This window comes from Micrasema longulum, unplaced genomic scaffold (genome assembly GCF_059751315.1).
Source record: "Micrasema longulum isolate JH-2025_06_02 unplaced genomic scaffold, ASM5975131v1 h1tg000069l, whole genome shotgun sequence".
Classification (NCBI taxonomy): Eukaryota; Metazoa; Arthropoda; class Insecta; order Trichoptera; family Brachycentridae; genus Micrasema; species Micrasema longulum.
Genome location: NW_028277276.1, coordinates 736634 through 754351, shown reverse-complemented (window position 1 = coordinate 754351; position 17718 = coordinate 736634). Strand labels below are relative to the sequence as shown.

Here is a 17718-nt window from a genome sequence, read left to right as displayed (position 1 = left end):
TACTTTTGTGTAAAATACATGTCTGTCTTTATATTTATATATGTTAAACATGTAAAAGCCTGCAAGGCGTTTAATATAAAAATACAATTTTAAATATCAAAATGTCAAGCATTCAAATATTCAAGTACACATTAAAATATATGGGTATATTATTATGAAATTAAGATAAGATTAATAAATAGATAAGGATAAAATACAATAGTAAGGTATCAATCACTGTAACATTGAAAAAGGATACCAGGTGATACCGTGATAGTTTATTTGTTTTAAAAAAAAAATATTGAGTAGCCCTGTAAAAGCCATGGGAACAGACAGAAGTGGATAGTGCTCTAATTATCGTGAGCCGACCGCGACACGCGCCGCTGAGCTCGCACGGAGGTGGATCGTATCTATACAGTATACACTTCACCACGGTGGGGTCGTGGGTTCAATATTCGGGTGGGCAGTGGGTACTATACTGTACCATCACGACTCGTCCAGGCGCGGTAACCAGGAACCAGGTGGTGGTACGTTTTGAATGAGGGTGAAGAAAATAAGCCATCTACCAAAATTGCTATTCTGCGAAAAAAAATAAAGCAGATTGACAGATTCACGAAGGCTTTGTTGAAATTTATATATTTAGGGCCTTACTCATAAACTTGATATAAAGTTACGCCAAGGCATAGTGGTAGAATACGGATGGAAATACCATCCGCATTCAACTATAAATAAGGATGGTATTGCCATCCTTATTCTACCACTATACCTAGGCGCAACTTTATACCGGGTTTATAAGCCCGTAGTTTTTCTTAGCCCTATCTCCCTGATTAAATAAAAATATTTTTTACATTCTTAGTCTTACTAAACTGCATAAAATGCAGTTCGTCGGCGATTTAGAATTAGAACTTAACTATAAAGTGCTTATAGTTAAGTTCTAATATATATACATAAACTTATCTCTTAAATTCTATAAACATAAAACTCTTATTACTATGGAAAAAAAAGAAAAATATATATTCCCATGTAAATTGTACATCGAAAATAAAAAAATAAAATAAATTGTCCAAATAAAAAAGAAAAACACAAAAGAATTTCAATATAAAAAAACATATTTCCAGCAGACGTCTTTCTCTTGAGCCAGATAAGTTTTTTCAATTTTTGTATATTTAATGGGAGCATATTATACATTTTTGGTATATTGTACTCTAGTGTTCTTTTCCCGTATGTATTATTGAATTTAGGGAGAGCTAGTCCATCTACACCAATGAACCAAGTAGTATATACATGCTCCAATTTTTTTCTACGTGTTTATAAAAGTAGTTGAAACAAATTTCCTAAATGAAATTGAGAAATAATTGGAGTGGATCAGGTCAAATAAGTAAAAGTGTTTTTATTCGTGCCTAGGCCTAGTGTTAGCTATATAATAAATTTGAAAGTAAAATTTGATTTAACATGTATTTATCGGCCTTTTTTTCGGCCTCGCAGTGTAGTAGTCAGCGCGTTTGCCTATCATGCAAGAGTTTTCGGGTTCGATTACCGAAATGGTTGACATGAAATACTTATTTAAAAATGTGTTTTTAACCATAAATATTTCCAAGTCCCTGGAATGGCACCTGAACCGTAAGACTAAGAATATTATCTTCATGCAATAAAAATTATTAAGATACGTTGCGATTTGTATGTGCACTTCCCTATTCACCATTAGGTGCGGAAAAGGAATGACGATGATGATGTATTTATTTATGGCATATTTGTGCATTAAAATTAATAAAAATGTTTCCTTAGGAACGGGACGCTCAAGTGACGGAACATTATTTTAAATAAGAAACAAAACAAAAAACTGTAAAAGATAATAAATAAATAAATGAAATAAAAATATAATGTTTATTACGCTGTTTTATGGGTTTTGCCAAATATTATTACAAATGCAACATAAGTGGTGGTATTCTGAGCTTTCTCTATCCCCTAGGGAGTGGTTAATTTGGGGATTTTTGTTTTTTGCATGTACCTAAACTTTGCTTAATTTATGGCCACCCACACTGATGATTAAACGTCAAACAAATACGAGCACGTGAAACTCTAAGTACGAAAATTTTCATTTAGATCATTATTGCTACCTTAAGCATTACCCAAAACACTTAATTAGGTTGAATTGACCAAACGGTATTAGTTTTTTTTCCGTTTTTTAAGAAGTTTTATACATCATTTTACGTTTAATCATCAGAGTGGCTATTTTATGAAATTAAGTGTCGTCGCTCTCAAAAAAAAATTAAAATCTCCAAATTAACTACTTTCTAGGGAGTAGAGAAGATTCAGAATACCACCCCAGAACAGAAAAAAAATTCTCCATCAGGAAAAGTAATCTGCACCTTTTAAATATAATATTATAATATGTGAGAAGATGTACGGTTTGGAGTTTTTCAACGAATCAGCTCTCCGATACAAATGGAATCTGGGTCTCATTGATATTAATCATGATTTGCCATTTTTTTTATACAAACTAATAACAATATATTAAATACTATAATATGTATATCTTTATATATATGTAATTCCTCTGTACGTGTGATGTCACTGAACTTCTCCTAAACGGCTTAACCAATTTACGTGCGGTTTTCAGAGAAATATAGATCTTTGCGCTGTGCGTGTTCGTAGATATTTTAATCTTCAATTTAAAACGTAAAAAAGAAGTAAGGAGCATAAATGTTTTATTCATCGATCTACCAGGGTTGCGTTCGAATAGAATGCATTTACAAAAAAATGGAAAGATGTTGTTGTTTTTATACATAAAAATAAATTGTTTTTGAATGTTTACAAACAGCATTCGTTTTTTGTGGATCTCAATAAGATTATTTCCTTAAATATCTTATAATTACTACCTATTTATTTATTTTTACTGGATTTTTGGTAATACTTTATTGCAGTCATCAATAGACTTCACTCTGTAGGCAGTGAGTACCAGGACGTTGGTGACTCATTTCACATGAAATTTAGTACATATAGAACGGCTATTCTTCTTTATTTCATTGGTTCTAGGTAACTATATGTTACTATTGTTAAATATTTGTTTTAAACTTCTTTATTAGTGTTTTTTTTCTTCTTTTTTCGTTTCTTTTCTTGAATTAATTTATAAGTACCTAAGTATTAGTTTTAACTAAAAAAAAGAGTACAATAGGTAACATAATTAAGAAGAACAGTTAAGCGTCCTACTCCAATGCTGCCACAACCTTGATCCCAAGCAATGTTCCACCAATAGGGAAATATCACGTTTTTAAAAAAATTATGAGGGTCTATGAAATACTGTAGAGTAAAACTAAAAGGTTTTGCTACTTATTAGTTTTATCTACTTGTTAATTTAAATTTGTAATTTTGAATTCCCCAAAAACGGTCATTGTTAATTTCGAACTTTGTTCCTAACCGTTTAATTATTTATAGAACATCGTCACGAATCTTGAAGTCACAATTATAAATGCCAAACATGTCGCGTTTTTCTAGTGACATATTTTTTTATAATTTCTTTTTAAAAGTTATGTATGAAAACATTTCTCCACAATATCCATACTGATTTTGAAAATATATTTTTTTATTGGTATTCGCAGTTTGAGATATTTCCCTATTGGCTGATTATGATGTTAGGGCCTTCCCCAGCCGTTCTCTGAAGCCTGTTGTCCGCTGCCGCAGCAGTGAGGAAGTCTAGCAGCAGCAAACATTCTACTCGTGCTACTATGTCGGGAAAGCTTGGGTAGGGCTCTAAATCCAAACTAAATCTACTCCCACAACACACACCACATTCCACATTCCAAACACCACAACACTCCAAAGCCATAAAACAATAACAACCTAAACATAAATAATATCATCTGAATTCTCATTACCTCTTTTTGATGATGTGTTAGGTTTATGTTTTTAGTAATAATTTTTATATATATTTTATCTAAAAAGCACTACGGCTTGGATCTATAAGGGCTAATGTCGTAAATCGCAAATTACAGGAGAGTAATTATTTAGCCATTTTTTAGGCGTTATATTGAACTGTTTGATAACAAATATGAATAAAAAAAACAGTACAACACATGTACGTGTGTATAAACATACATTTTTTTAAATTGACATCGCCTGTCTACAAAATGGTGGCAAGAAAAATATGACGTTTGCTCTTCTAGATCCAAGCCAAATTAAAAAAGAAAATGATTTTGAAATGAGACAACCTGACTGACGTCGTGCCCGGGTATAATGTGAACATAAAAACTAGTCGAATGACGAGCCTTGAGCTCTGTAAATGCCTAGACTTTCATATCCCTAGAGGGTTTTATCCAATACTTGTCTTAATTGCATAACCAGTACTATTTTAAGCTTTAAGCTCTTAATATGTTAATAGAAATAAGTACTCATTAATTATCTTTATCTCTAGAGTAGTATATCTAGGTATGTCAAATAAGTTTCCATTATTTATTTTTGTTGAAACATATGTATTATCAAGGTTTTGCGTTTTTTGCTTAATAATGCATATTATTATGGCCAATTTTTGTAATTTTAATTTTAAGATCTATGTTTTTAAAAGTTGCTTAACTGATTTTTCTGCCTCGTTTTCTGTAATGTTGTTTTTCTCCCGTTTAACATTTGTACATATTGTATGTTTCTGGCTAATATTACCAAGAATGGTAAAAGCCATAATAAATTAATTTAAAAAAATACAAATAATTTATATATAACTCTTGTACCTACATAAGAAAACAAAACTATAATAAAAAAAATATTTATGCTTCATAAAATTATTCGAGTCAAGTAGGTAATACAATTTTATAAACATCAAGAACAGTTTTTTTTATGGTACTTATGTAGCGTAGAAAAAAAAGCAAGATTGTACGGCGGTTTTGCATCACATTAAAAAAATTTTGAAGAATCCACGTGAAAATTTTCAAAAAACGAAACAAAATTCTGCCAAACAACTCAAATTGCGCATGCGTACGTCAAGCGTCGTGCCGTACGGGAGTAACGTTAACGGTTTGTTACGGATTTTCTACCCACATTGGTTTTTAGTAATCTTTGAAAAACTTGATAAACTACTTAATCGGGAACAAAATAAAGTTTTATAAACTTCCAATACCGTACTTTATTAACCAGTTGCATTCAAAACATGGTTAAATACGAAAATATATAGAATTTTTCGGTTATAGGTGGCGTGCCGGTGTGGAGAAAAAACGGAATTATTCAAAAATGATATTATATTAATGAAAAAAAAAACAGTGTTTAATACAGAAAAATATTGTTAACTGTTTGATTAAGTGTGAATTAGTAAATAACGCATTGATTTGGCCCAAGTAAGCCAGTTAAAAGCGAAAATAAGACACTTGTTGCACAAATTGCAGAAAAATATTGACACAACACACTTGTATCTTTAAAAATCAATTATAATAAATTGATAAGCATTGTGTGTGTGTTCATATACGATAAATGTACCTAGTATTTGATAAAAATAATGAAATAACATAAAACACTTACCGTTTAAGCCATTTGATTAACTTCATGGCGGTAAAACTTTAACAAGAACTTAACGCAAATTGTAACAACTGAATCTCACTTCACATCTTCGGAATACAACATTTTGAAGATGCCAACTAACACTAAAGTATTTTTGTTCAATGTTTAGACCCTAAAAAGGTTACAACGTAGTTAACGATAATATTGAACAGGTTATTTGAACGGACAGACGCCCGCCGCGACCGTTGTCAAAATATAAACTGAAGCCGACTGAAGTTAGCAACGACTAGTCCGGAAGTCAAAGGAAATATTCCGTACTTACCCAAAGTGTGGTACTTACAAATTATCAAGTGCAGTTTATTTTTTGTTGGGGACTTTGTAAACATAGGTAGGTACTGAATGAAATGCAAAATAAATAATGAAATAAGATCATCCTTATATTATCGTAGCATTATGTTTTATTTATCAATCATCAGTTATAATGATCAAAATAATAAAAAGTTAAGTCTATGAATTTAAGGGTTTTTTTACAGAATTGCATAACTATATTTTATTTTTGGGTTTTCTGTGCCTTTTTTATTAATCTCATAGAATACCATAAGTCTTTTTTTAATAAAAAAAAACTTGTAGAGGCAAAAAACGATATTGAAATATCATTACTTTGATAAAAAATATAAAAGAGTATCTTTAAGATTTTTTTAGAAAATCATGACATCTTATTGTATCTTATATTAAATTGTTTTTGTAACAAATATAATTTGGACAGTTTTTTTAAATATCGGGCCGAGGTACCGTATCACCTGATGTCGTTGTATTTGATAAACAAAAGTGTTTAGTAAAATGGGAACGTTTAATTAGAGAAAGCAAAAAGACTAGAACGTGTGTATCGACTGAGGTATGATTGAAATTTCTAAAGATTGGAACGTTATAATGGAAACAGTACGCCAATATCCATCACCATAATAATATGATATAAAAAAGACAACACAAGATATGTTTTTAACTCAAGCAGATCAGCCATAAGAATTAATCAGACCTGAGGCATAAACATCGAAGAGAATTTTCCATATATTTTAGTCAGCCCATATATTACATTCAGTGGTCCTTGACAATGGATTATTATGAGAAATTAACGGCTACCTCTAAAATAGTTGAATTGAAAAAAGATGCAGAAGACTTCGTTAGCCATAAATCCAAACAAAAAAAGTCTGGTAAGACTTATGAACATCTTAAATTCCCCAACAAATCTACAGTTCTATGAAAACCTTCTGTCAATACAAATCCCATTGTACCAGACAGTGATATTAGCAGCAAGAAGTAGAGCAGTGGAGATAAAAAAAATTAAATGGGTATGTATGCTTAAAAATATTTTTATAAATTTATGCCAAATACATTTCTTATTTTTATTACAAAAACAATGTAAATGACAATATTTTACAAAAACAGGGGCCGTATTCTATAACTAATTCGTTTTCTAAATTCATTCGTATCATTTTATCATCTTTTAAAGCATTTTAGAATTTGGAAGTGTAAAATGGTCACCTTATCATATTACCTACTCACAATAATATACTTTTGAGTCTGTGCAAAAAAATCCTTCATTTGCTCTCATTTAAGTGTGGAATGGGTAGAATCCTGAGAAGTTACGAAGAACGATTAATTAATTTCAATCTTGACTCATCATTTTGCACAGAAAAAATAACTCTACAGGATGAAAAATATTTTTTCCCTCCCAGTATTTAAAAGCAATATTGCGCACTGTAACTCCTTATCTAGAATCATCAGGTTGTATAATGGTGTGGAACAGGATGATGTATTTTGTGATGGTCCAGACAAATATGAAAATTCCTTGACCAAAAAATTGAAATCATACCTCTAATATTGTGTTTCGTGCATTTCGTTCAATGCCCTTATTAATTTAATTTGGTTTATTGTTATTGTTTTTTTTTGTAACTATTATTACTATTTATAATTATTGTTATACATAAAAATAAAAATAAAAACTTTAATTATTAAAAGACCCTTTTCAAATTATTAATATTTCAGTTAAATTTTATTAAATTGTATAAATCACATCTATTTTAAATGAAATTTCATTTAAATAATCTGTTTCCGAAAGGGGTTTAGTGTCATTATTTTTTCTTTTATGAATTGTAAGCATTATACTGTGATATCTTCTACTGTATATGAACTAAAAATAAATAAAGTCGTATGAGCGGGAACGAGAGCGAAATACGATTTTGATTGCGTTACAGCGAGATGGATGTATGGGAAATGAACGAAATAATGAAACTAAATAGTGACAGAATAAGGTCTCAGCATAAGTGTATGATACTTTTTTTAGTTTATTTCATTACTAGCTTTTACCTGCGGCTTCGGAAGAAATTAGTTGAGCAATTTATTTGTTTTGTCGTTTAGATAAAATTAGCTTGTATCGATTGCCGGTCCTCTAACTATCACAATGAAAAAAAAAACGATTCGTTTGTCTATGGCGACGTAGCATCGTTATTTTGTTTAAATATCCAAAATCAAAATCAAACTAATCATAGATAAAGCGAATCAATAATAGAACTTTGAAATCGATTCGTTTTTACACCCCACCTTAACGCCTATTTTCCAAATAATGTTGCTTATTGTTGATATTTATTTATTAACTTATAAACAGTTTATTACACATTATTTAAGACGTCCGAAATCTATGAGACCAATAGTCTCATATACTCGTATTTAAAAAAAAATATTTATACTTTTACAATGTTTGTATTCTTTTTTTTATACAGAATAATGTTCCCTAACTGAGGTGTCCCGTGTCGAGGGAAACATTTTACAATATGTAAAACATGCCTTAAATGGATTATTTAACAAATTTAACATAAAATAAAAACGTTATTAATTTAATTAACCTAATTATCATTAACATAAGAAGCAATAAAAACTAAAGTAATCTTAAAAAACATAACCAATTTATATACATAAAATATATTTTAAAATATAAACATACCAAAAAAAATCATTGTACTTTTTATCGATTCGGGATACTAAAATTGATATCCTTTTTAACTTTCCACCTCTTCGGCTATCCCTATGCAAAAAATATGTTAATTGGTCGCTCCGTTGAGACGTGAAAGAAACACAAACGAACAAACTAAAAACACACTTTCGCATTTGTAATATTAAAGTAAATATAGAATCGTCGGCCTCGTGGTGTAGTTTTCAGCGCATTTTCCAACCATGCGAGTTATATTCCCGGCATGGTAGACATGAAATATTAATTTAAAAAGGTGTTCTTGCACTAGAATATTATTTCATAGTTTCTGGACTGTGAAGCGTTTTCATCTTACCTGCATGTAACAAATATGTTCAAGATACACTACGATTGGTGTACCAATGCAGTGCCCTATGCACCATTAGGTGTGGAAAAGGAATGGTGAAGATGATATATAGTAAATATATTTATTTATTTAATTATTTTATTTATGCTTTATTAAGTTAGTTCATAACATCTAAAGAACTAATATAAACTTTTAATAATATTACAATTTTTTTATCAAAATTACTCAAAAACATATTTTTTCAAATTAATTTTATATTTTTAAATTTTTTCTGTTTCCTATATTTCTTCAGGTAACTCATTGTACAGCTTCAATCCCTTGTACAATGAGTTTTGAGATTCTGTTTTTTTCCTCATTGGTAATCTTATATTTTTTTTACCCCTTGTTTCATATGTATGACATTGTTGGTTAAATTTCATTACTGTTTTTATTTTATTCATCCCCTTAATTATTTTATGCATAAAAATTGCTTCATTATATTTAACTTGTTGCTTTACTGTGAGCAAGCCAATTTCTTTGTGCATTCTTTCTACATTAGAATATATATTTCTTTGGAGTATAATCCTCATTGCCTTATTTTGAAGAATTTGTAAATTTTGAATTTCTCCTTCATTACATAAAAAAAATGGAAGAACAGTAATTTATGTGTGGACATATTATTGTTTTATATATAAGAATACTACTTTTTATATCTATTACATTTCGTAATCTTCCCATAAATGAAATTTTTTTTGTTACATATTGAGTATGTTTTTAAAAATTTAAATATCTATCCAAGTGGATGGATAGAAGTACAAGTATGGATGGATCTTTGATATATATATACACTTGATGCGGCACTTAGCTACCGACTTGTGTTCTATTCAACATAGGTTCCGGAGCTTATCTTGTATTTGGTGGGAAACAGTATTTTTACTTGTATACAAGTAAAAATACTGTTTCCTTTGATATGATCTTTGATATATATATACACTTGATGCGGCACTTAGCTACCGACTTGTGTTCTATTCAACATAGGTTCCGGAGCTTATCTTGTATTTGGTGGGAAACAGTATTTTTACTTGTATACAAGAAGCAGTGCGAAATGGCGCGGTATACAGCTTTGAATCCAGAGTAAGCGGCATGAACAGTTAGTCCTTTTTACTCTACTACGCGTTTTGCAGCGCAATGTTGTTTCATAATTTTTAGAACACGATTTCAAGCTGGCGTTAGATGAAGCGTCATCTCTATTTAATTATACCTCAGTGGGATGGATTGATATGGATATAGAAGTATTTTGGGCCAGAAAACAATGTTATTTGATGAGAAAGAGCATGTAACTCATTAAACTCAAGCAAATTAGCCATGAGAATTAAACAGGCCTGAGGCATAAACATCGAGCAGGATTTTCCATATATTTTAGTCAGCCCATATATTATTACATTCAGTGGTTTTTGACAATGGATTATTATGAAAAATAAACGTTCACTTCTAAAAGAGTTGAATTGAAAAAAGATGTAGAAGACTTCGTTAGCCATGAATCCAAACAAAAAAAGTCTGGGAGGACTTATGAATATCTTAAATTCCCCAATTCATAATTTTTAGAACACGATTTTAAACTGGCGTTAGATGAAGCGTCATCTCTATTTAATTATACCCTAGTGGGAGGGACTGATATGGATATAGAAGTATTCGGGGCCAGACAACAATGCTATTTGATGAGAAAGAGCATGTTTAACAATTATGTGTTCAAGACAATACAAATATTCCATTAATAAATAAATAAATAAATAAATAAATAAGTATTCAATACATATTTTTTTCAGTTTATGAGAAAATATTAAAAGTTCAGTTATGCAGTTTTTACATAAAACGTTTTAGTTACGAGATATATGTCAGCATTATTTGCATGGTTTTAGAACTTAAATTTTTATTTTATTTATTCATTCATTAAAACTTAAAATACGAAAATGTATGCACTTTGGAGGGCTTATTCCTAAAAAACAATATCTACCTGCCAACCAAAATACACACCGGTCAAAAAAATTATAAAAGTGTAAAACAAAGATAACTGTGTAATTGGGAAATATCACTTTTTTAAAAATAATTTTAAATTCATATGGGTCTACGAAATACTGTCGAGTAAAAACAATTTTTTTTTACTACTAATTAAAAATGGTGATGGACAGACTCGATAAGTTATTTGAATAAGATTTATAATTTATTTTATTATTGCGGCATACATGAGAATATTCGGTAAATGTATTTTTCAAAAATATTATTAATAAAACATATAATACATATAGTAAATATTATACTCCCAGGAGTTTAAAAAAAAAACTCACTTGGGACCGTACATACAAAGGAAACATTTTGTGATAATACATAATATCATACAATCATAGTTAATACATCCGAAATAGTAAGAAAACACTACATAAGAAACATAAAACACAGTACTTTACACCATCTATATAAATTACATTAATAACTATCACTATCAAAAAGATTTGAGTTATCTTTTTTAATTGTGACATTTGGATTTTCTCTTCGACTTTTCGTGTTTTAGCTTATCGGGCAGTTTATTAAATTCAGAATAGCCAATATTTTCCAGAGACTTTCTGCCGTACTTCGTTGAGCGAAACTTAGACACATGAATATTCCCTGACGCGTATAGTAATTGTGAATATAATGACCAAATGTATATTTTGAATTTGTGTGAGCAGAAAAGTTTATGATATTCCAAATAGTATTGGTTATGTCATGCAGTGGCATCACCTTGAAAGGAAGTATTTTTGTCTGGCGGTAGATATCCTTGACATGGGCATCCCTGTAGAAGACTGTTTCTCAGAGCTCTGTTCTGAAGAACTTGTATTTCCGAGATCTGATTTTTGCTGGCGAAACTCCATGTACATGAAAGATAAGATAGGTTGGAATGTATCCTAGCGTAGTAGACGGCAAACAAAACGGAATGAGGAAGCAATCCACGAAGTCTATGCAATACGCTAGTTACGCTATTTTTGATTTTACATGTTCAAATTGGTAGCTCCATGAAAGTTTGAAGTCAATAAATAGTCCCAAGTATTTAGTAACATTGGTCTTTTCAATATAGCCAGTTCCGAGAGAAATATTGATATTCGTTATTTCGTATAGTATCACTTAATAATTAATGTAAATGTTAAGGCTATTTTATAAGTAAATATAATATTAGGAGGAAGTTAAGTTAAAATAAGTAGTTTTGAAATTATATCTAACATTAATGAAATAAATTAAATATATTATGCGGGCGGAATCATAATATAAAAAAGTAAACAGAAGATTATTGAACTGAGCTGTATTTGGTTTATAAATGCACTTCTGGGTACGAAAAAAGGTATGATGATGATGAATAATATATTTACCTAATAATTCATCTGCCTCGTGATCAAGCATTTAGTAAATTAATCAACTATTCCAAGAAAAAGTATAATTTTTTTAATGTTTTCACAAGCTTTGTCTAGTTTCAAAGCAAATCAGTCAGATGAATATCACCCGCATCTATAAACGTATTAGGTCTTTAGTTTACAAAAATCAACAGTTGAAATAATCAAGAAAGTGTCAAAGCGGATGAAGAATACAGTTTTGTATGTGAAACAGAACCAGAACCAGAACCCTGGACTAGTGTTTTCGACTCGATGGCTGCTCTCGTCCAATTTCGCAGGAATCGAACTCAGGACCTCGGGAATGGTAGACGAACTCAATTTCCCTGGTCACAATTTTTACCTAAGAGCAGCCAGCCATCAAGTCGACAGCATTAGTCGAGGGTTCTATTTCACACATACAGAACTAAATACTTTATTCGCCTGGATACATCTCTATTATTCTCTACATGTAAAAGTGAAGAGAACTGTCGTTTATATTAATGGTTCATTTTAATGGCAGTTATGGTGGTAATTCACGATCTACAGTAAAGTTATGGGGTCATCTAGCATACGACATAAAAGTGCTAGACTTTATTATTTTCCAAGCTATGTAACACGTTACTTCAATTATTATGTAGCAGAAATATTTATTTGATGGGAAAAATAATATTATAACAGATTTATGCAAAAGCCTTAAATGTTGTAATAAGTTATTTTAAATTGGTATATAGAACGGGTTTAAATAAAAAACATAGACAACTGGGCGCCTATTTATAAGTGCAAGTGTGAAAAACAGATATAAAATGTTACTCCGGAACGTGCTCGTGGGCTAGTGGGCCAGCTACATCCATAAATAAAAATGAAAAGTTTTTGTGTATTTTTTCTTGTGTACTATGTGTTTATTTACTATTTATTTGACACTGTATATACATATACAATATATATACATATAAGGGCGGGCATATTTCCTTAAGGCAATTTCTTCCTACCTACCCAATCCGTTCAGTTTGAAAAAATTAAAAATACATGGACATATTGAATCTTACAATTTTATACGAAAATTAAAAACAAAGATTAACAAAATAAAAATATATTTAAAAAATAATAACACTACACTATGAAGAGAGAAGAGGGGATGGGAAGGAAAGAAAAAGGATAAAGGAACAATTTAAATATTTAGATAGTGACATTTCAATCTTGACGTAAATGTAAATAAAGAAGGGGCGTCTCTAACATTAGTGGGTAGATTATTCCACAATCGACCGGCTACTACTGTGAAAGAGGAGGCAAGAAAATTAGAGCGATGACAGGGTATTAAAAGGATTCTCTCGTTACTAGAACGAAGAGGTAGTCCGTGTAGTGAAAGAGGTTGGATGAGCTCTCTCAGATAAACAGGCGAAGTGGGATTATTTAAAATATTGTGAAAAAGTGATGGAATGTGAATTTTTCTTCTATGCCTGATACTGAGCCAGTGCTGTTGCGTGCGATACCCGGTTATGTGGTCAAATTTGCGAATATCAAAGATATAACGAATACAAATATTCTGTAATCGTTGTAACTTATCAAGTAATTCAGAGTTAGCATCTGGATAGCATACATTCGCATAGTCAAGAAGTGGAAGAAGTAAGCTCTGGAATAATGTGTTTGTGTTATACATTGGATTATTTTTTAAAAAAATAAATAAAAAACAATACTAGAAGGAGGGATGTGGTTAGTTAAGTGAAAGTTATAAAACTTTCATTGATATGGGATTGATTCTTCTTCTTTGCCGTTCCTCAGTTCTAAGGGTTGTGATCGTTGATAATGCGTATCCATCCTTCACGAGTGCACAGCCGTGCACTCCACAGCTGCAGTAGATCCATCCGGCTGCAGCTATTCCTTTGCTTCTTCGTCCTGGCACACTGCCGTAATTATTATTTTCTACAGATTTTCTGGATCACGTCTGGCAATGTGTCCGAATAACTGCAGAATACGTTGGCAGCATACGGCCGATAGGTGAACACTCACGTTGAGTTCCTCGAGTATGGAGACGTTTGTTCTTCTGGCTCTCTATAGGATTCTCAGTATTCGACACCAACACCACATCTCGAAGGCATCTATTCCATCCTGCTTGCGTGCTTCAACTGTCCACTTTTCTGCGCCATATGAGAATATTGGAAACACAACACTTACGCACTACGTACATTTTAGTTTCCTTCAAGATGATCCAATCTTGCCGAATTTTGATCAGTCGAGTCTTTCAATATCTGATAAGCAAAGTTTTTGGGATTTGATTCATTTGACAGAATTATATAAAAAAAAGAGGTTTGATTCATCCGATTCATAGGTTTGATTCATCTAACTGAATTATTTCACCTACAAGGCAACTTCTGAGAATGATTTTTAATTTTTATACTAGTTAGCTTAGTCAACAATATTTGGAGTATGTCCAAATTTTTGCAGACTGGATTTCCTCCCCAGGTAGTTATTCAGATCTAAGTTTGTTGCAACAGAGGTGGAAAACATTTTTCAAACATGGGGAAAACAGAGCAATGTCAGGTCATAAGCCCTGTAAATGCCTAGACATTCATATTCATCATCATCATTCCCTTTCTGCACCCTAACCCCATAGGACACTGCATCGGTACACCAATCGTAGCGTATCGCGATCATTTTTGTTACATGAAGGTAAAATAATCAGTCTTTCGTTTCAGGTACCAGTCCAGGGACTATGAAATATTCTGGTGTGAAAACACCCTTTTTAAATAAAAAAATTGTATCAAACATGTCGGGAATCGAACCCGAGACTTCTTGCATAGTAGGCTAACGCGCTAACCACTACACCACGAGGCTTTTATATTCTCCTCTAAAAAATATTTTTCCTCTCGGTTGCAACAAATATAGATCTGAATAACTCCCGAGGGAGGAAATCCAGCCTGTCTGCAACAGTTTGGACATACTCAAAACATTGTTGAGAAAATAACCTATTTATCGCTATTACATTATTGTTTTCTTTGCTAACCCCTTTTATAAAGGGGTGAGGCAAGGGCGCTTCAGACCAAAACTGTAAATGTACCAAAAAAATATTCAAAGAGCTGGGATCTTCTTGGCCTCTTTACAATGACCGACGCGATGACAGCTACAGTAACTTTTGTAACAAAGTTCGAAATCAAACTTGACATTAGATGTCTATTAACTTAGGCTCCTTTCTTTATGAAAAAAACTTACTGGGGGCAGTCACGATTCTGTTTTTGTGAAGTAAGCACCCTTTTTTTATTTGAACTTTTTTACTTATCGGCATTTTCGACCCTTCCATGGTCGAAAACCGTTTCACAGAAAACAACTTTTGATGATAAGATACAAATAATTGTCTAATTTTGAATTTTTATTATTATTCAATAACTGAAACATAAAAAAAATGTTCTTGAAAAAAAATGTATTATCATCATCATTTCCCTTTCCGCACCCAGTGGTGCATAGGATACTTTATTTGTAAACCAAATGCCGCGTATTTTGATCATCTGTTACATGAAGCTAAGGTAATTGGTCCAACGCTTCTTGGCTCAGTCCAGAAACAATGAAATATTGCAGTTGAAGCAAACTTTAAAATTAATATTTTACGTTCCCCCAGCGAGGAAGTGAATCCAGGACCTCAAGAATGGTAGGCGAACGCGCCAACCACTACACAACGAGGTGGACTCATCTCCATTCGTGGTTGGATTGTAAAATGATTTTTACCTAAGAGTAGCCATCGAGTCCGTGTGTGCGTGAAAAAGAAATAGTTGATAAATTATTTTACTTTTAAACTTATCTACATATCCAGACTTAACACGAATTTCATTTTTAACATGTCGGGATATAAAAATCCATTGCGTGGCTATGATTTTATATCAATCAACATATTACACGATGCGTGATATATTTTATTTCGAAAAGTAGAAACGAAATACCGATTATTCAAGTCTTGCGAATCTTGGCACCTTACCAAAGCTTAAAACACCAAATTTCTGAGTTTTAAGAGTAAGTACTTGGTTAGGTATAAGGTGGTTCGATTTCATGACTAAAATTGCAGTCCGAGAACGGACGCAGCAGCCACCTATAACGAGCGTCTTGAGGATGCGACGGTATTTATTTAATTGACACTTTATATACATATACAATATATATACATATAAGGGCGGGCATATTGCCTTAAGGCAATTTCTTCCTACCTACCCAAACCGTTCAGTTTGAGAAAATTATAAATACATGGACATATTGAATCTTACAATTTTATGCGAAAATTAAAAACAAAGATTAACAAAATAAAAATATATTTAAAAAATAATAACACTAAACTATGAAGAGAGGAGAGGGGATGGGAAGGAAAGAAGAAGGATAAAGGAACAATTTAAATATTTAGATAGTGACATTTCAATCTTGACTTAAATGTAAATAAAGAAGGGGCGTCTCTAACATCAGTGGGTAGATTATTCCACAATCGACCGGCTACTACTGTGAAAGAGGAGGCAAGAAAATTAGAGCGATGACAGGGTATTAAAAGGGTTCTCTTGTTACTAGAACGAAGAAATAGTCCGTGTTGTGAAAGAGGTTGGATGAGCTCTCTCACGGTAGACCTGGCTTGGACATGTGCTGCGCGTGCCTCAGGAGAACCTAAACCCAAGTTGCTTCTTCTTTACGCTTGCGGGCTCCAGCAGTCTTGGAAGACCGTCGAATACGATATTTTGGCTTTCTTCGGCGAAACTAAGAGACGCAGAATTGCCGTGGGGGTGAGAAGGCCCGGTGGCGATAGGCTCTTCTGCGGTGCTATTCCAAACCGCTCTCGCGGCCGTTGAAAACACTTTTATTTACCTACAAAATACGCGAGATAAAAGCTTTATCTACGGCCGCGAGAGCGTTTGGAATATTACCCCTGGAGGCGTCAGGTGATGTTCACATGCTCCACTTAGCAGCGGTTGTGGAAAAGAAGAAGAAGAAACAGTGAAAATGTCTCCCATCCACCATCAAAGATGTCACTACATTATCTCTGTTTAAATCACGTCTGAAGAAACATCTCGTTTCTCTTCCTTAATCTCTCCTCCTTTCCTTTTTCCTCTTTCCGCTTTTTTCCTTTTCCCCATGGAGTAATAGTTTTGATTTAAGGTAATTTATAAACAAATACGTTTATTTCTATTTTTATATATTTTTAACTTTTTAATCTTTTTTTTTTCTATTGAATATGTTCTGTAACTTGAATTATAAAAATAAAACTTTTATTTTATTGGTTGGTTGGAAAAAAATGCCATTTGGCAATAAGCCCGCCAATGTACAAATAACATTATGTACAAAAAGTTAAATAAATAAATAAAAAAAAAAAAATGTGTTTTTTTTAAATCAAAAATATTATTTTTTTGTTTTACCAACAACAATAACAAGCCATCACGCCGTTTCCCCGTAAGGATAGGCAGAGAAGATAGAACGACATATCAACCTGTCTTTGCATATAGCTCTCGCTTCATTTAGATTTATACATCTCTTCATGCACGCGCGTCGATTATTCCGACTTTTGACGTGTCCATCTTTAAGTA

General features: G+C 32.0%; 1 protein-coding gene across 1 annotated transcript in view; it reads right to left on the bottom strand.

The window, feature by feature from the left end:
* Positions 1 to 5904, bottom strand: part of LOC148285010 (uncharacterized) — a 67770-nt gene extending 61866 nt beyond the window's left edge. Inside the window, exon 1 of the mRNA XM_088231364.1 lies at positions 5482 to 5904. Coding sequence (XP_088087490.1) covers positions 5482 to 5507 — 26 coding nt within the window. The 5' untranslated portion in view covers positions 5508 to 5904. The remainder of the gene's footprint in view (positions 1 to 5481) is intronic.
* Between the last annotated feature and the right edge of the window lie 11814 nt (positions 5905 to 17718).